Consider the following 20,967-nt stretch of genomic DNA (forward strand, 5'->3'; position numbering starts at 1 on the left):
CTTCGGCTCAGGTCATGATCTCACACTCCATGAGTTCAAGCCCCGCATCAGGCTCTGTAATGATAGCTTGGAGCCTGGAGCCGGCTTCGGATTCTGTGTCTCCCTCTCTCTCTGCTCCTCCCCTGCTCATGCTCTGTCTCTGTCTCAAAAATAAATAAAAACTTAAAAAAAAAAATTCTCCCTTCTCTTTCTCTCTCCCTCTGCCCATCTCCTCCACTCATGCTTTCTGTTTCTAAAATAAAAAACAAAAAAATAAATAAAAAAAAGAAATGGGAGTAGATTAAACACAAAATTAGTGAAAACCTTCTCAAGGCAGAATGCTTCTCCTTATGATAAAACTGCATAAATCATCAGGTGTTCTCTTTCTTTATGGGGTGAATGTATGTTATGAAATATTTCTCACTATTTTTTTTAAATAATAGCCTTAATGAGATAAAATTCATACACCATAAAATTCATCCTCATAAAGCACACAATTCAGTGGTCTTCAGGATGTTCACAGGATTGTGCAACCATCATTACTGTCTAGTTTTAGGACATTTTCATCATTCAGAAAAGAAACCCCAGAAGTGCCTGGTGGCACAGTTCATTAAGCGTCAGACTCTGCATTTTGGCTAAGGTCATGATCTTAGGGTCATGGGATCAAGCCCCTCAGCACAGAGCCTGCTTTGGATTCTCTCTCTCCCTCTCTCTCTACCTCTCTCTGTGTGTATCTCTCAAAATAAACATTAAACAAAAGAAAAGAAACCCCAGTAGGAGTCACCCCCCACTTCTCTTCCCCCCAGTTCTGGCAACCAAATCCATTTCTATGGATTTGCTTACTCTGGACATTTCAAATAAATGGAATCAAATAATTTGTTCTTTTGTACAGAAATGTTTGTAGCAGCATTATCCATAAGCCCAAAGTAGAAACAACTCAAATGTCCATCAACTGATCGATGGATAAACAAAATGCAGTAGGTCCCACAACAGAATATTATTTGGCAACTTATACACAGTGCAAAGAGATGAACCTTGAAAACACTATGCTGAGGGAAGTCAGACCCAAAAAGATACATACTGTATTCTCACCCATTTTGCATTTCAGGAAGCAGTAACTGCCTTGCAAATGTTTACAGGAAAAATCATTTTGCCCTCTCTCGTCATATTGTAGTAAATGAACAGCTTGGATTTAAATTTTGATACATAAGTTTGTAAGTAAACAGGATTTTGAGTGTGATTATATTGAAAATAATAATGTGATTTGCTTACAGATAATAGTATCTACCATTTATTGAGCACTTACTATGAGCTAAGCGGTGTGCATGGCATTTTATATGCATTTCTCATTTAATCCTCACACTGACACCATGAAGTAGAAGTTATTAAGTTGAATCATATGGTCTTGCCAATACGTGATCATTTTTTACCTTTAAAAAATAGCAATTTCATATGGGTTGGCCTTATTCTATTATCCCCATTTTATGAATGAGGATTATATATGAAGATATGAAATCAGTCTCCCAAAGTTACAGTTACCAAGTCATGGAGCAAGACTGAACCTCAGGACTGTTTGTCTGAAGTCATGATACCCTTCTAAGCAATTAATTACACAACAGTGAATTCTTTTTCTCCTACCAAAACACATTCCAAAATAGTCTGTAACTTTGACATGCAAATACTGAAACTGAGTCTGATTAGTAAAAACCCTACAGGAGGTGGGGATTGAAATTCACTAGGCATAGCCATCATCAATATGACAATTATTGCCCACGGCCCTAGGCAATAATGATACTTTGTTCAAAAGTTAGGATTACTATTAACTGAATTTCCTATCATAAAAATGAAAACTAATCCTTGCCTTTGGGTCAATCTCTAGTTTCTTCCATACAATCTTTCGAAGAAAGCAGTGAAACACTACATACATGTGGAACCAGATGGCTCTACCTCTGGTTCTTCCAGTAGTTACTGTGTGAAGGTGAAGTGTTAATCTCCGTATCTATACTTCTTATACCAGCTCGGACACGGAACAGCATGACCCTATTTCTGACAGGCATACAGATCCAGAGAAGACCTGTAGTCCCTAAATATGGGTCTCTTTATCACGCATTGGAATTTCATGACTTCATACGAAACCATCAGTGCCGAAGTGGTCCCATCACACTGCGAGAGAAACCCCAGAGGGGAAGCTAGGATGGACTTGGGGGATTACACCTACTAAGAGCCTTATAACATCTAGAAAGAATGACATCGAATGACATAAAATCAAAACATGACCAGTGGACACCCTGTGCTCTCACCCTTACTGACTTGGGGACAGTCTCAAATAACAACTCCAACTTAAAGTATTAGCTAGTGCTTTTTATTTTTTAATTTCCCTTCAAACATTTGTTTTCTCTCCCCTAGACTCACTTCTAAGATTCGCTTCCCAGAAAAGGCAAGTATAGATACTTGAGCACAATTATTTTAAATTTACATATAGGCATTAGAGGTGGAAAGTATACATGTCAGGACAAAACCGGCTCCAAGTTCAAGAATTCAAGTTAATCATATTCCCATATCACGTGATGATATCACTAAGTTACAAGTCTGCATCTGGCACATTCCCTCCAGTCTGTAAGCAAGTAATAGCCTGTTTTCATTTCTATGGCAATCACAATGGACTCACCCTTGGTGGGGCAGGTTGGGGGGGGGAGCAGCTTATAAGCAAAAATTAATGACCATAACATCAAGCTCCTGTGCAGGAAGTGCAAGTTGAACTAGTACTTTATATGATCTCTGACAATGCAGTTACATGTCAAAAGAATAACTAAAACTACATTTGCCCACGCGTTTGCAGGATTTCATGTCTCGTGTCATTCTTTCGGTCTCAGCCTGTACAATGAGAAATGAAATTCAAGGAGAAAGCTTTTTTGAAAAGAAAAGAGTGAAAGCTCCTGGTTGATGTGCAGGGCAGAAACCCAGTCTCATGGCTGGCGGCTCTGAGTGACCCTCTGTCTTTTCTGTTTTCACCATAAGAAGCAGGGTTATGTTGTCTATAAAACGCACTGCAACCTGAATCCTGTCTTTGCCACCTCCTGGCTCTGTGGCCTTGAATAAGTCACTTGACGTCGTGACCCTCAGATTGCTCCCTTGTAAAATGGGACAAAAGTATCCAACTGAAGAGGTTGCCACAAAGGTTAAAAGTTTACCTGGCCCACTGTCTAGAAGGTAGTAAGCCCACTATCACTATCAACGATTCAAACAAAGACAATCTCATTCAAAGTGCTTGTAATACAGATTAAAGGAACCTTTGGTAACAATCTCCATAGGAGGCTGAGGCCCCTGGTTATTTCCATTTAACACGTTTCCATTTTCTCAAGAAATGAAACCAACGGATTATGGCCTCTCTCATCAAGCAGAGTCTGCATTTGATCACTGCATCTTTTCTATATTTATTGTAAGAATATGTAGTTTCTGCAAATGTCTTGCTTAAAACCCCTTTATTTGGAAATCCCACCGGCTTGCTCTTTGTGATGTGTATAGGAGGAGGGGAAATACATCTCTTCACATGTGTCCCTTCCATCGTAAGGTAAAAGGAAGTTGTAACTGGATTTCACCCTGGGTTCATCATTCCTGTCCCTGGGAAAGCGAAAAGAAGGGTCACACAGTCCTTCCATTTGCCAGAATTGACAGTGAGTATTCCCCATAGAGGTCTGACATGGGCTTCAGGGGTAAACCCTCTGCATTTGCCCCCGTATCACCAATGGGCACTGCTGGCTCCAGCTCAAGAGCTCAGTGGGTTAAGCGGCCGTCCTCTGCTCAGGTCATGATCTCGCATTTTGTGGGTTCGAGCCCCACATTGGGCTCTGTGCTGGCAGCTCAGAGTCTGGAGCCTGCTTCGGATTCTGTGTCTCCCTCTCTCTCTGCCTGCCCCTCCCCTGCTCATGCTCTGTCTCTCTCTCTCAAAAATAAACATTAAAAATTAAAAAAAAAAAAAGACTATTCATAGACTTAAAGAGCCTCACTTCGGGGTGCCTGGGTGGCTCAGGCTGTTGAGCGTCCGACTTCGGCTCAGGTCCGGCTTCGATCTCACGGTCTGTGGGTTCGAGCCCCGCGTCGGGCTCTGTGCTGACAGCTCAGAGCCTGAAGCCTGCTTCCGATACTGTGTCTCCCTCTCTCTCTGCCCCTCCCCCGCTCTCACTTTGTCTCACTCTGTCTCTCAAAAATAAATAAATGTAAAAAAAAAAAAAAAAAAAAAAAAAAGAGCCTCACTTCCCAGGAAGTTAGAGTCCATATTTTCTGGATATTTGGCGGGGCAGGGGGCAGGGATTGAGGGTGCGAGCACTGATATAATTTTAATACACAAAAAATCAGTTGTATTTTGATACATTAGCAATGCTGGGGGTAGAGCAGTGAACAATCAGACAGTGAAATCAGGCTCCTGATTTCATAGAGTTTACTAACAAGGTAATTCTTATGTAAAGGGAAAGCTGTTGAGAATATTCTAATATTCTACTCAAAACATAGTATTTTTCAATGTTCAAAAGGTCCCCTTTATGAATCAGAAAAAAAGAAACCATGCGACATCCTAATTCTAATCTGATGATTTAAAATCCTTGAGAAGTCAAGGGCACCTGGCTCAGTTGGTTAAGTGTCCAGCTTCAGCTCGGGTCATGATCTCACTGTTCATGAGTTCAAGTCCCACATGGGGCTCTGTGCTGACAGCTGAGAGCCTGGAGCCTGCTTCAGATTCTGCATCTCCCTCTCTCTCTCCCTCTCTCTGCTCCTTGCTCTCTCTCTCTCAGAAATTAAACATTAAAAAAATTAAGAAAAAAATCCTTGAGAATTCAAATTCCTGTATGAATCTGGAAAATGCATTTATTCCCCCACCTCTCACCAGTGCGTTTCACAACTGCTTCTGAATCTATATTCCACTAGGAGATAGACTAGATCATGACTGCATGGTTTACATTTAGTTTTCCAAAGGAAACAAGTCAGAAATATGAGTGAAGAACTTTAAGAAGCTCAAGGCTGAGGACGATGTACGATTAGTTTATCCATTTGACAATCCCTCATTGCCTTCCCACTGTGCCTAAGACACCGGGCAGTGCTGAGAATACAAGCAATAGAATATGTTGGAAGAGGAAAATTCCTTCTGACAACCTATCTCTACTCCACCCAGATTTCTTTTTTGTATAACAAATATATAATGGGCACAATTATTCAATTAGTTCTATACCGATAAGTTTTCAGTATGCATAAATCATGCATTTGTTGAGCTGGTCAAAAAAGGGGGAAGCACGATATTTTGAATGAGGAGAGTGAACTTTTCAACTGTAACACCCATTTCATGACCTATAAAAGGCCAACCTTTCTGCCTTGCTGACACTGCTTTCTCTCAGGTTGTAGCCCCCTTCTCCGGGCTGCGGATCTCTCCAGCAGCACCATGTCCCTCTCAGTGCGCACCTCTGGGCTCTCCCGGCGGCCATCTTCCCAGAGTGGGACATCGGGCAGAGCCAGGGGCACGTCCGCTTCCATCGTTGGAAGTGGCTATGGGGGGAGCACCTTTGGCTTTGGAGACAGCTATGGGGGAGGCTTTTCTTCTGCTTCCATGTTTGGTTCTAGTTCTGGCTTTGGTGGTGGCTCTGGAATTTCCTTTGCAGGAGGACTGGGCAGTGCTTATGGGGGAGCCCTGGGTGGTGGTTCTGGAGCCCTGGGAGGTGGCTTTGGAAGCCTAGGAAGTGGCTTTGGAAGCCTAGGAAGTGGCTTTGGAGGCCTGGGAGGTGGCTTTGGAGGCCTGGGAATTGGATTTGGAGGAAGCCCCGGAGGTGGCCCTGGAGGCATTCTCTCTGGCAATGATGGAGGCCTTCTTTCTGGATCAGAAAAGGAAACCATGCAAAATCTTAATGACAGATTGGCCTCCTACCTGGATAAGGTTCGAGCTCTAGAAGAGGCTAATACTGAGCTAGAAAACAAAATTCGAGAATGGTATGAAACACGAGGATCTGGGACTGGAGACCCCGGGTCGCAGAGTGATTACAGTAAATATTATCCATTGATCGAAGACCTCAGGAATAAGGTAACAATATGGTTTTCGAAGGGGCTTTGGGAATTCCTTTTGATGTTTCTTTTTTACTATTACAATATTTTACAGTGATAAGACATGTAAAACTTAAGGTTTTTCAATTTGACTGTATTAGGAGCAATTTCTCAACTCAGGATATTTAGTTTCATTTTATCATTTATTATAAAGTGATTGTACTTCTGCTACCTTTTCTGCAAAAACATGTTTCTTGATTTTTAAATAAAATGTTATAAATGTTTTCTTTTAAAAAGTTAAATTGCCTTAAACTCGTAATGAAATCGCAGGTTAACATCACCTAAAAATTTTCTGTCAAAAATATACCTGCATAATACTAGTATTTTCCGTCCTCATTTTGTGTGTCTCCCCCTCTTTGGCCAGATCATTTCCGCCACCATTGGAAATGCCCAGCTCATCCTGCAGATTGACAACGCGAGACTGGCTGCCGAAGACTTCAGAATGAAGTGAGTAGAACAAATGAAAGACTGATGAGAATTGACAGGTCTCATTATTTCTTCTTAGTCCCTATTTTCCTGCCTTCATTGATGGCAAACATTCTACCCCTCTGCAGTTCACGTGCTCTGCGCATTTGTTGTTTTGGTAAATGCACATTGGGCATTCTAGGAAGTAATCAGATTCGGACACAATTCACCTCACACATCCTTAATTATAAGGTGCTTTAGCCTAGGGCTATGATCACCATGCTGGTAATTTGCTGTTGGCTCATAACACGGATATGATATTACCACCGATGTCCCAAACCTCGATCTCCCATGCATCAAAATGAATTCATAATGTTTTTGCCCAGAAGTTAAGTGAAATTGTCTTTTTCCGGATGACACATACCACTAAAATATTAACCACACACCTATTTTGATATTCCCTCCTCCTTTCACGTACTCCACCCTCCCAGACCTGAGGAAGAAACACTAATGCTCATCCTGCTCCATAAAATCCCCACACAGGATGTGGCAGTGCTGATGATCCTGAACCTCTGAAGTCTTGGTAAAAGCTAGTAAGGAAGTAGCAGTGTTTTAAATTAAATCATGAATAAAAGTTAAGCAAAAAGACTATTATTTTATTTTCAACTGCTTTTAGGATGCCATCAGAAACCCCACCTGGAGAGGGGCCACTACTGTCTATAGCCGGGGTGGCCAGCCAAAGGGGAAACTGTTCCCTGGGACACAGTGCTACTGAGGGTCATTGCTGGCAGAAAAGTCTCACCTCATAATTTTTTCACTTCTCTCCAACTGAGCAGTAAATTACCATGAAAAAAAGGAAGGGAAAATCTTAAAAAGGAAAAAGAGCATCATACGTCATACGTCACGATGCTGCCACTTTTAAATAATCACAAGGGGCACAAGACAGCCCTGAAATGATGGCAGGGGCCTTAGTCAAATGGGTGTGTGGACTCCAGGAACTGTTTTGCACTTGGTTTTCAGGTATGAGAACGAGCTGGCCCTGCGGGTGAGTGTGGAGGCCGACACCAACGGCCTGCGCAGGGTGCTGGACGAGCTGACCCTGGCCAGGGCCGACCTGGAGATGCAGATCGAGAACCTCAAGGAGGAGCTGGCCTACCTGAAGAAGAATCATGAAGAGGTCAGCTGAAAAGGCAGCTTTCTCAGCTGCTTTTTTTCTCCCGAATTCACAAATTACAATTTCAAATTTACAAACCTACAGTTAGACCCAATATGGATGCTATATCATGTCCCTGTTAAATTGGCCCTTTGCTTTGAATTTCTGGATGTGTGTTATGTATGGTGGTGGGATTGGTGGTGGTTTCAGTGAAGGTTTAACGGATTAGAGGTGTTTTCTGATGTTGTCATTTGCATCACTAGGTAAGAACAATCAGAATGTTAACTGTCCTGATTTAGTGATTTTTAAAAAAAATATATAGTACTTTTCAAGTTCAAAAACAAAAGTCTACAAACAATACATAATATTTTATATGTTAGAGAAACAGGTTATGCCCAGTGTAAAACTCCCATGGGACTCTGGTGTGCCACTATATCAAAAGCTGGTGTACAAAACAGACATTAATCATGACCCTGGCAATGGGTTTCTAAATAACTTTCTACTGGAAATCAATGACTGCGGTACAGTGCGCAACCCTTGTACTCTCTGCAGCCCCCCGTCTGGCAGCTGTGGTTGGAACCCCACTATACCTTTCCCACCAGGCCCTCCCTTCTTCTTGGTAAAGGCCCGGGAACCCCAAGAGGCAGGGCCAACTCATCCATTTTCTATGGTAGGCACAGCCCCTAGGGCCTATGGTAAGTTTAGGGACCCAAGAAAATGTCTTAAATTCTTTTAAAATAGAAGAAAAATACGAATTTTTAGGTTAAAAAAAGTTTAATTTTTGTATTATGTCAGTACAGCAACACGGTTATGAAATAAAACGTTTAGTGTCTTTTGTGTTGGAAGAGACCCACGAAAGTCACAACGGGCCTCTGTGCCCCTCTTTTTCTCACTCTCTGTGCCCAGGAGCTCCAAACCTTCCTGGCAGGCGGCCCGGGGCAGGTCAGCGTGGAAATGGACGCTGCTCCGGGGCTGGACCTCACCAGGCTCCTCAACGACATGAGGGCGCAGTACGAGGCCATCGCTGAGCAGAATCGTAAGGACGCGGAGGCCTGGTTCGTTGAAAAGGTACCACGAACAGAAACAAAAGGCTTTGACCCACTTGCAGGAAAGAGGCGCGGGAACAGCGCCCGCTCGCGTCCCTTCACCCCTGTTTGCCTCGGCAGAGCGGGGAGCTAAGGAAGGAGATCAGCATCAACACGGAGCAGCTTCAGTCCAGCAAGAGCGAGGTCACCGACCTGAGGCGCGCAGTTCAAAACCTGGAGATCGAGCTCCAGTCCCAGCTGGCCACGGTAGGGCGCGCCCGCGCAGTATCTTTTCATGACTTCCAAAGAAAACGTGCCATCCACACTAGGAAGGCCACCGGCGGGCCGCCTTCCTCATTTCAGTCCCCTCCACCGTTCTGTCTGTGCCATTTCCCTCCCACCGTGCAGAAGAAATCCCTGGAGGACTCGCTGGCGGAAGTGGAGGGCGACTACTGTGGCCAGCTGTCGCAGGTGCAGCAGCTCATCGGCAGCCTGGAGGAGCAGCTGCTCCAGGTGCGCGCCGACGCCGAGCGCCAGAACGCCGACCACCAGCGGCTGCTGAACGCCAAGGCCCGCCTGGAGCTGGAGATCGAGACCTACCGCCGCCTGCTGGACGGCGAGGCCCAAGGGTGAATAGACAGGTTGAAATGGGTTGGAAATGAGTTTAGTGGCTGACCAACAGCGGCCACCTGCTGCGCTCTGGGCAACAGAAGGCAGGGTTCTCTGGTTGATGGAAATTTACCACATCTCCTAATGACATGCCTTGGATTTGGTAAATGTCCTACACTTTGCAAAGTGCTGTCACCCGCTATCTTGAATTTTATAAAATGCTGGGATGAATAATGGCACCACAGACAAGAGGCATACTGCAAAGGAACACTAGAAAAGTCACCCATTAGAGACCTGGTATCAATGCCCCAATGCTAAGAATGACACATCAAATAACAGCCACCTGAGTCACCTCACAACCAACTGCAGCGAACTTTCCAAAAGGGAGCAGCAGCCTGGAATAGTGGGAAGAGCCCGGGGCTGTAAATCAGGAAATCTGACTTCTGAGAGCAGCCAGTTTGCTTCACTTTGAGAGCCCATTTTAGGCACGGTTTGAAAATAAAGGTCCACGCACTAAGTGATTCCTCTCAGGGTGCAACATTCAATCACTGCAAGAAATTTAGAAAACTAGTTTTATGCACATTTTTAGCTTAAACAGCAAACTCTTTATTTCTCCTCCTCCCAGAAAGCATCATGTGATACCATCTCCCTTGTTTTCTTTACAGCGACGGTTTTGATGAAAGTTTATATGTGACAGACTCCAAATCTCAAACACAGTCGATCGATTCCTCTAAAGGTATGCAGATTCCCTAAGAATCACTTAGAGTAAGTCAGAATCACACTTATTAATGACTAAAACTATAAGATCTCATTAAATATTGCAGTTAATAATATTAATAATTATTATTAATTAATATTAACATTAATTATTATTAATAATTAATAATATTAATAATTTAAAGTATATTTGCATTTCTGAGCCAAGGAAAAATATTTATGCATTCCTGCAGAAAAATACACAGTCTGTACTATATAAAACTTTTGGCAAGCCCAGGAAGGGAAAAATCTACTCTACAAAGAGGTATTATGAGCATCATAACCACTTTTTAAATGTTTAAAAAGAAAAGTATTTTCATTTGTGCATAAGACAATACAGAATACATTTCATTTTCACTGAATAACATGCATTGTTTTAGAATGCAAAAGTCACTTTCACAAGTTTAAATTTAATGGATTGTATCTGCCACTATCTCACTTAAAGCTTAAGTCAAACAACAATCAATTTTGGATGAATATGTGAAACACTAACTTTCTCCCCCTTCATTCTATTTTTATCTTTAGATCCAACCAAATCCCGGAAAATCAAGACAATTGTGCAGGAAGTGGTGAATGGTGAAGTGGTCTCATCTCAAGTTCAGGAAGAACTAATATAAAATTTCATAAGATCTTCCCCAAGATTGATTCCTTAGGAACAGTAAATTTACAAGCAGAAATTATCCCTTTCAGAGTAAGATATTATATTAGTTCAATTCTACTTTTGTCTGTTCCATTTTCCTTGGATTCCCTATTCACTATGAGTCCTTTTTGCTCTTCAATTACAAATCACTATGGCCACGTTGGTCTTTATAACAAACCAAAATTGCCTTACATCTTTCTGGACCTGCAGTAGTCTTTTCATAAACTTTCTTCTGGTGACCAGGAACATGTTTTAATCACAGGATTCTGATCAAGTAGTATGGTTTTAATAAATAAAAGATGAATGGTAATAATGTGAAATGTGTACCTTCTCTATTCCAACAATAATGTCAAGAGCATAGAGAGAGGTTTGTAAAATACTAACAGTAAAGTAGATAAACACTGAGATGAAGATGGCAAGGTTGGAGATTAAGTTAAGAAGATTCTTTTAGAGAGGTGCCTGGGTGGCTCAGTCAGTTAAGCATCTGACCTCAGCTCAGATCATGAGCTCACAGTTGGTGGGTTCGAGCCCCATATCGGGCTCTGTGCTGACAGTACAGAGCCTGCTTGGGATTCTCCCTCTGCCTCTCTCGGCCCCTCCCCTACTTGTGCCCTCACTCTAAATACATACATACATACATACATACAGATTCTTGGTGCAGCGCCAGCCTGGGATTCTCACTTTCTGCCCCTGCCCCATTCACATGCACCCACATGCGTGTTCTCTTTCTCTCAAAATAAATGCACTTTTAAAAAACAATTCTTTTAGAAGTTCTGTCTTTTTATCGCTTCTCGGCCTTTTGGCTAAGATCAAGTGTAGAAGTTCTGTCCTTTTTACATCAGCCAATCAAGGTTACAGCAAAATTACATTACCCATGATGGGGGAGAACAGTTGTCCTATTCTTTTTCTAGGACCTTCTTTCATTCAGTCAAGAAACACTTATGGAACCCTTACAGTGTACAAGACTGGAGACTCAAAGGTGAATATGGTAAGATCTTTGCCTGGATGAGCTCACAATCGAGGGCAGAGATACACCTCTACCAGAAATGGTGATACAGAGAGATAAGGCAGATAGAAGTTCAAAGGACACATGGACGAAGAAGTGAACAGTTTGTCAGGGGGCAACTAATTGCTTCATACAGAAATCAACCAGGCAGAGAAGGGGAAAAGGAAACAGAGGAAACACATGTGAAAGAACACGAGGGTGTAAACAAACATTGCTTTGACGTCCCTTCTCCTATCTGGCGCCATTGAGGCCGAGGGTGGGGTTTTCATTGGGGTGGATCAGACCCATGAGTCAATAACAGGTGTCATGTTCTGGGTTGTGGCAGCAGGTGGCCAAAGTTTAAGCCTGAGTAGATGGGGGTTCAATCTGGGTTGCCAAATTCGAAACCCTAAAAGGGAAATAAGAGCAGGACTTAATGATTAAGAGCCTGGGCTCTGAAGCCAGACTGGGTTCAAATCCCGGCTCTGCCATTTCATAGTAAGTAACCTAATCCCTGTGTGCCTTAGTTTCCCCATCCATCATTGAAGTGGGTGGGTTTTGTGGAGATGAAATGAGGTAACATACATAAAACACTAGAAGCAGTCCCTGGCACCTAACAAGTACTCAATACATGCACTCTATTATTATTTAGTGTATGGAACCCATATGGGGCACAGCAACCAGGGGAACTGATGAACAAGGAGTGTCATGGGGAGAAGGGAGAGGCAGGAGTCACGCAAGCCTGGAGGAATTCTAGCCCTGAGTGCAAAAACCCACGGAAGGTTATTATGCCATTATAGCTGACCTGCTTCAGCATGCAGCTTTCTGAAGTCACACTCCTTTTAATATTTGCTAGTGGTTTCCAGTGCTCCATTTATCTCCATATTATGCATAGCAATTCCACTCTCGGCCTAGCCCTCACCCACCACAACACATCCTGGGAGAACTTTACCTTTTAGACCCAAAGAAATGATCAAAGTCTTTTCCTGAACAAGGTCCACAGCCTCCAAGTAATAGATGATATCCCTTTTCTGGTACACAACAGTGGCTGCAAATAGTACTACTCTTTCAAATAACATGTTTTCCTTATAACTACATCTGCACTGTGTGAGACTCAAAGGAGAAAGGAGTTTTGCACAAGGATAAACCCAGTGGGCTGTTCCTAGTTACCATCTTAGTTTTTCGGCACTCCTTTCCTTTCAAAGCATTTTCTCCTCTGGGCTCCCATGGACAATACCTCACTTGCCATTTTTTTCTCAGATTCTTCTTTGTGACCTCTGAATGCTGGCCACATCTTTCTGTCCTCTCTCTCTACACTCATTCCCTGGGTGATCTTAACTAATCCTGTGGCTTTAAAATAGCTATCTATAGACTTACTGTGGTGGTCATTTCACAATATACACAAATATTGAATCATTATGTTGTGTATTTGAAATGAGTAAATACTGTGTGTCAATTACACCTCATTAAAAGAATAAAGTAATCTTCAATGCATTGATTGCTTCTTGCAGTAGCCTCCAAGATGGCCCCAATGATTCCCACCTCCTGGTACTCCTGTTCCTGTGTACAGTCCCCTCCAACAATGAAGATCGTGTGTGATTTCCAAGGCTAGGCCACAAAAAGCATTTCAATTCTGGCTGGGTCTCTTGGATTATTCACTCTGGGGGAAGTCAGCTGGACTTAAAGTTATATTGGGGGGGGGGAAGCTACTGAAAAAAAAAATCAGTGATATCACAAAATTGCCCGCATAAGCGCCAATGGCTAGGATCTCATGGAATAGTCATCAAGTCCAAAATAGCAGTCCTATTCTGGTAATATTTCAGAATATTCTACAGTCTTCAGTTGGCAAAGGGTGCATTAGGTTTATTATTTAAGTTCACTCTGCCCCATTCTCACTGCTAAGAAGTGCAATTAGCACAGCATCCTTATCACAAGATTCCAGCCCTCATTCACAAGACCACAAGCCCTAATTCAACACAGATGTAAAAGGTCCTTTTGGACTCAGCAATTAATGAACTGCAGAAGTGAGAGGTCTGTCTTTAAGGAAAATAAAGGGAAAATAGCTTACAAGACAAAACCCAAGTACAAGATCAGACAACAAAAGAAAGCATATTGTTCATGATCATTTTAAAATCTAAAACTTCGCCAATTAAAATGTTTACTTTTTATATCCTTTTGTTGTATGTATAGGCTACAGAAAGATCTGGAAAGTATTGTATATACTAATGTATATATTAGTATATTGTATGTATATATGCATATTGTTACAGTGGTTATCTTCTAGAAATTACCAAGGACTCAGAAGACAATTATATTTTTTCTTATGTACATTTCTTAAAATGCTTAACAAAGAGCATGTATAACTCTGATAATTAGGGAAAACAATAACTTTTAGTTATCCAGAACAAATAGGTTTGCAAGTAGGTCACAGTAGAAGGGAACCATCTAGAAAACAACCCTGGGTTGCCAAAGTAGTCAATTCTTTTAGGCTTTGTAAGAGTGCCACCTACTGGAATCTCATGAACTGAACTTTTAAAAAACTAACACTGCTTTTCAAGCCACTTGAGGGATGTTTGATACTAGAAAGTTTACTTTTCAAAAAAGAGAGAGGGGCACACGGGTGGTGCAGTTGGTTAAGCACCCAACTCTTGATCTCAGCTCAGGTCATGGTCTCACAGTTCGTGAGTTCAAGTCCTGCATCAGGCTCTGCAGTGAGGTTGCAGAGCCTGCTTGGGGTTCTGTCTCTACTTCTCTCTGACCCTCCCCCACTTGTGCTCTCTCTCTCTCCCTCTCAAAATAAATAAACTTAAAAACATTTTTTTAGTAAATAAATAAAACATAAAAAAGAGATAAAGAAAAGAAAAAAAAAGGCAAACTATCAACTTAATAAATGAAAACATTCTTATTTAAATAACAAATGGCATTAATTTCCAGAAAGTCCACCAGTAAGGAGGCAAGTTGTCTTAAGGCATAAAGAAGAAAGCTAGTAATTATTCAGAGTTTAGACAACTAGAGAGACAATCTGAACTACTCAAGCTTTTAAAAACATACTCAAACATCAACTGAAAATTTATTCACATAGCTGAGAAAGTGACTTTTTATAGGCTAGTGAATGTTTAAGTTTTGGGACTAGATCTAAGATTTAAATAACATTTAACATTAGTATCATAAACTCAAAATCAAACTGAAAAATATTAATGTCCGAACTGACTCTTCATCCTATGCTGCTTCCCTGGCTGAACCTGGCTAGTCAGATTATATACATTTTAGTTGTCAGCTTGGAACGCGCGTCCCAAAGTTATATATATACAAGAAGTTTCTGCTGAGAAAAATATATCCATTTTGGAATATTTCATTTATTTGTCAATACCATGGGATTTTTTTTAAAAAAAGTCATTAGAGCTGCAGTTTCATATTTCAAATGAACAGAGCTGCAAATACAACTTTTTTTTTAACCGGTTGAAGTATAATTTTTCATTTTTTAAACAATGATCAACTGGTACATTTATGTATGTGAGACACCACATATTCATTTATTTGTGTATACATTCATTCATCCAGTATTTATTCAGCACCAACTATATGTAAGTCTATACATATTCTACTGAAAATAACCAGCTCTGGGGGCACCTGGGTGGCCTAGTCAGCTAAACATCGATTCTTGATTTCAGCTCAAGCCATGATCTCACAGTTCACGAGATCAAGCACCACGTCAGTCTCCACCTAAAAGGGCAGAGACTGCTTGGGATTCTCTCCCTCCCTCACTCTCTGCCCCTCCCCCACTTATGTGTATGCACATAATTAATTAATTAATTAATTTTAAAAAAAGAAACAGCTTTTATGGATGTAAATACATGAAGATAAATACATGATAGTTTCATACATTATTCTCCTTTGTTGCATTGGTGCAAATAGAATAAGACAAGTTGTTGTCATTTTTCATTGGCAAGTGTCCTTTCTCCAGACACAGTAAATTTGATTATTTAACAAAAGTGTGAGGAGGCTTCATCAATTCCTTTTGGAAGATATGTTACGTCTTCATTCATTTTTAGGAGTTTTTGAAGTTTTTAAGAGGGGCAACTCATACTGTTCAAAAGGTATTTTCAGGGCATTTTTTAAGACTGTATTTTTAAGTAATCTTTACACCCAACATGAAGCTCTAAGTCACAACCTCGAGATCAAGATTTGCACAGTCCACTGACTGAGCCAGCCAGGCACCACAGCATATTTTTTAAATTAGGATACTTTTAAATATTTAATTACATTTTACATTACATTTTCGTTATATAAAAGTACCTCCAAGGTACTTCAAGATGTTTTCACTGGGCACCCATTTTATACAACTTCATGTGCTGATTCTGGAAGGACAGGGTAAGTTTACTGTTAAACTTCCCTATCTTATCTAATAAGTAACTGAGTAGGCTGATAAATAATAAGGTAAATTTTCATCATGGTTTTTTAAAAAACAAACAAACATATACAATCAGCATCCAATCAAGAGATAATCCTGGAACCAAGACTACAGAATTAGATCCAGACTAACAGAGGATTCATTATCAGTAGTGCTACAGATAAAGCAGAACAATGAAGTCTAGTTTCCCCGGTCTCACTGGTCAGAGGCTGGGGGTGAGGAAAAGTCATCCGAGGAGGGCGGGGAGGAAGGTGGGAGAAGCTGGTTCAGTTCCCCAGAGGAGTCTTCAGTGGTAGACCGCCTTCCCCTATGGGACTCAGGAAGGTGTTTTGACAGCTTGTAGGGCTGGAAGGAGCAAGAACTGAGTGCTAACCAGTGGGAAGATGAGAACTGCTCTAGGGGAAGGAAGGTCTCAGCAGGGAGGGGAGCCCGATGAACATTTTAGTCATCATTATCATCATCATCTGTCACCTCCGGGGTACACAGTGAAAAGATGCATGACAGAGGAAATCATCGCTGATGAGATAAAGGACAATATAATACTGTAATTCCCCAGACACAAAGCTCAAGGGACAGATTACACAATTCTTTCCCGATTTGTCCAGATGGAGGTTGTTTGGCTGCATTTTACAAAGGTCTGGCATCCGGGAAACCTAGTCACATAAAACTAAGTTCCAAAAACACATGATATGCACCATAAAACACTTGCTATATAAACATATGTCCAAACGTTTTATATCGTCACTTCTCTGTTCAGAATACGTGTGGGTCATTTATGTTTGGTTGAGACAAAAGAATCACTAAATAAGGGTCATTTTAATGAATTTATACATTTGCATCAAAATGTACTTTGCCTAAACAAGCCAAGAGAAGTTATCCCATCAGTGTTGGTGTAAAACCCCTTCTGTTGTAACTTCTTAACTAGGTTGAGCTCCGTGTCTCCTGAGTCCACCGGTTTATTTATTCATTAAACAAATATTCTGAGCACATCCTAGCTGTATCAGACATTTTACTCCTAAATATCTATGATCTAGTTTCTTTCCTGCATCCCCACCACCACCACCACCCCGTCCAGGCCACTGCCCATCGCCCCCTCGCCTAAAAACCATACAGCTTCCACTTGCTTCCACCTCCTTCCACTGTTCACCCCGCCACAGCTAGGGAGGGACTGTTTTGAAAACACAAACCTCACCCTATCACCCAGTTGCTTAACACCCCTTAGGCTTCCTATAGTCCTTGGAATAAAGACCAAAATCCAGCAAGGTCTGGCCTGGCCCCCTTTCTCTTCTCTCAAATTGTGTGCCTCCCCCTGCCTTTCCTTTATACTTCACCTCCCTTACTGGCCTAGTTTAGCTTTTCTACACCCTGCTCCTTCCCACAGGCTCTCCCTCTTTGCCTAGAATGTGCTTCCTCTCCATTTCAGCCTGGCTAACTCCTACTCACCTGTCAGGTTTGAATTCAGAGGTCACCCCTGAAAAATCTTGATTAGTCTCTCCCCTCCCCCTCCCCCCACCAATCACATCAGGTTCTCCCATTACATACTCTCATAGTATACTGTAGTCTTCTTATGTATTAATTTCGACAACTACTGAATTAATGCCTGCTTCTCCCACTGTAAAGTCTCTAAGGTCTCTATTGTTTTGCCTTCCACTATAGCCCTGGTGTCCAGCCCACTACATAAAACAGCCCACTGCATAGGAGAAAAATCAGTATTTGCTGAATCTGTGTGCATGGAATTGTGTACAGTGCCAAACTACTCAATTAAAGCTGAAACAACATTATTGTCATATCCCCAGGGCTTAGCATAGGGCTACCACATAAGAGGTACTCAATAAACATTTGTTGCATGAATACTGAAAAGGGTTGATATATTTCTTCTATTACTTTATTGAAACATTCAACATATTTTACTCTATTTATTAACTCTAAAATTCTCCAGCACTTATCTTTGGAAAGGCGGACTAAACAAACCCAAATTTATCAATGTACAGCAGCTAAGCAGAGTCCATCACATAGGAGGCATTAAAAGGATGCTCTGCAGGATTATTTACAATAGCCAGGATACAGAAGCAATCCAGTGTCCATCAACAGATGAATGCACAAAGATGTGGTGTGTGTGTGTGTGTGTGTGCGTGTGTGTGTGTGTGTGTGTGATGGAATATTAGTCAGCCATAAAAAAGAATCTTGCAATCTGCAACATCCCCTCTAGGATGGACCTAGAGGGTAGAGGGCATAAATGCTAAATGAAATAGGTCTGCCAGAGAAAAACAAATACTGTATGATTTCACCCATATTTGGAATTTAAGAAACAAACAAGCAAACAAAGAAAAAAGAGACAAACAAAAAAATAGACTCAAATACAGAGAATAATCTAGTGGTTCCCAGAGGGATGAGATGGATAGGATAATGGGTGAAATAGATAAAGAGGATTATCTTGATGAGCACTGAGAAATGTACAGAATTGTTGAATCATTATATTGTATACCTGAAACTAAGAGAACACTGTGTATTAATTATACATACATACATACATAATAGGATGCTTTGAATAGATTTAACTTAAATCTATTCATTTTGGTTGCTTTATTTTTTTTTAAATGTGTAAGTCACATGGAAATAAATGAATTTCACTTACTCCTTAAATCTTACTTAAATAATTATGATATCAGGGACTAAAACACCATTAAGATGTTGTTTGCATTTTATTGAGAATTTTGTTGAATTAAATTAATATTTCCAGAGAACCTTTAAGATACTTGACACTTTGTGGGAACGTAACTTTTTTATCTAAAATGCACAAATTCTCACTTGGTAATTTCACAAGGCCTATTTATATCAATCATATTGCTCAACAGACAGTATCTGATGACTCAGTAGAAAGTGATCTTCAGTTTCAATAAAGCAGTCCTTTAATTAATAATGCTTTTTTTTTTTTAAGGAAATTAACCTGAGGACTTTTTCCCATATATCTAAAGAGTCCCAGGAGTTGTTTTCACAAAATAGAGTACCTCGGTTTCTATGAAGTCTTTATAAGTTGAAACAAAACAAAACAAAACTGTGTCCATTAAAATTCACTTACAGAAGTAGCCTCAGACTTCTTATTCATCAGTAGAGTGTGCTTTATAAACAGGCAATCAATTCACTACGGATACAAAACTGAGTTAACTTAAAGCAACTAATGGAAGATAGATTAGCTTTCCATGAAAAAACTGACACTAAAACCTTAATACTCCCGGCAGTCTAGACCAAAACAGAATGTGTTCCTCCTTCATTAATCAAGGTGCTTTATCTAAAGTAGATTTTTTTCCCCTCAATCAAATATTTACTGGGCATTACAGAAGTAGCTGTGAGCAAACATAGACATATATGCAAATAACATTACCTTGAGGTATAAAGACACCTGCCTAGACCAGAAAGAAAATGCAGATGAGGTGCTACAGAAGTTTGGCGGAGGAAGAGAATACATTGGGCTGGAGCACGAGGACCAGGGCCACTCTTACGGCACAAAAAGCATTTGGGCAGAGACTTGATGGACATATAAAATCTCAATGTTGGGGCGCCTGGGTGGCTCAGTCGGTTAAGCGTCCGACTTCGGCTCAGGTCATGATCTCACGGTCTGTGAGTTCGAGCCCCGCGTCAGGCTCTGTGCTGACAGCTCAGAGCCTGGAGCCTGTTTCAGATTCTGTGTCTCCCTCTCTCTCTGCCCCTCCCCTGTTCACGCTCTGTCTCTCTCTGTCTCAAAAATAAATAAACGTTAAAAAAAAATTTTTTTTTAAAAAAAGAGAAAAAAAATAAAATCTCAATGTATGGTGTTAAATGGAAGTGGGTAGGCAGAACAGAACCAAAGAACATGGAATGCTTTCTTGGAATGCTTTCCCAGAAGATTAAGTGACCTTCTTCTGAGAACCCTATATTCTTTGACCGTGGTGGTCTGAGCTTTGTTTATAGAAGATGAGTTTGCGTGTCTGATTCCTGTTCAAAGGCAGGGCCGTGTATTATTGGCCATCCAGAAATACATTCCCAGCACTTAATATAGCATCTCACAGAATGTAGGTATACCAAATACATGTTGGTTGAAGTGATGTTTAGAAACATCGCATTCAGGGGGCGCCTGGGTGGCTCAGTTGGTTAAGTGTCCAACTCTTGGTTTCGGCTCAGGTTATGATCTCATGGTTTGTGAGTTTGAGCCCCACATCAGGCTCTGCACTGACAGCATGGAGCCTGCTTAGGATTCTCTCTTTCTCCCTCTCTCACTGCCCTCCCCCACTCGTGCTCTCTCTCAAAATAAATAAACTTTAAAAAGGAAAATAAAATAAGAGAAAATAAAATAAAATAAAATGAAACATCACATTCAGTTTATACATTGTCAAGATGATTGAAAAATTCAGGGGAAAAGACTGGCTGAAATCCAATGAAAACTATTAGTCAAGCCCATCATTTGGCACAGTTTAAAATAAAACATATGTTGACTGAATTTTTCATTTTGGCATCAATTATGCTGTCACACAAGTATGGCTCTAGTTTATGAGTCACTCAAAATTATTTAAGCTGGGAATAATAATACAGTGTATTTTAATCACTATATTACAGAAGTGAGGCCATAGGAAAACAAAGTCAACAATACTGCAAAGTGCCCACTGATCAATTTTTGTTAGGAAGAATGTCCCAGTCAGGAGTGCTATAACAGCAACACCTAACAATTGAACAACCCAGAAGAAAAAATATGAATTGTCAGGGAAATTCTGCTTCGAGTGAAATAAAAATCCAATGCGTATTATTAGGTTTTGCAATAGCTCATGTTGTAATACTGAATTGTGATTTTAACTGAAGGAGGAAGATAATTATAGCTTAGGAGCCAACTAGCTAATCAACACCATAATCAGAAATGTCTAAAGTGACAAACCTTGGCCCCACACCAAGAGG

The 20,967-nt window shown here is 40.9% G+C and overlaps 1 protein-coding gene and 1 long non-coding RNA gene across 5 annotated transcripts in view; one reads left to right on the forward strand and one right to left on the reverse strand.

The window, feature by feature from the left end:
- Nucleotides 1-20,967, reverse strand: part of LOC109260928 (uncharacterized) — a 148,479-nt gene that overhangs the window by 99,043 nt on the left and 28,469 nt on the right. The gene's annotated exons all lie outside the window — the stretch shown is intronic.
- Nucleotides 5,375-10,968, forward strand: KRT12 (keratin 12). Its single transcript, XM_019439392.2, has 8 exons — nt 5,375-6,040; nt 6,425-6,507; nt 7,486-7,642; nt 8,525-8,686; nt 8,785-8,910; nt 9,052-9,272; nt 9,918-9,988; nt 10,534-10,968. Exons 1-8 carry the CDS (start codon nt 5,408-5,410, stop codon nt 10,623-10,625), a joined length of 1,545 nt encoding a protein of 514 aa, XP_019294937.1. The 5' UTR covers nt 5,375-5,407; the 3' UTR covers nt 10,626-10,968.

This window comes from Panthera pardus, unplaced genomic scaffold (genome assembly GCF_024362965.1).
Source record: "Panthera pardus isolate Hobbes unplaced genomic scaffold, ASM2436296v1 HiC_scaffold_3, whole genome shotgun sequence".
Classification (NCBI taxonomy): Eukaryota; Metazoa; Chordata; class Mammalia; order Carnivora; family Felidae; genus Panthera; species Panthera pardus.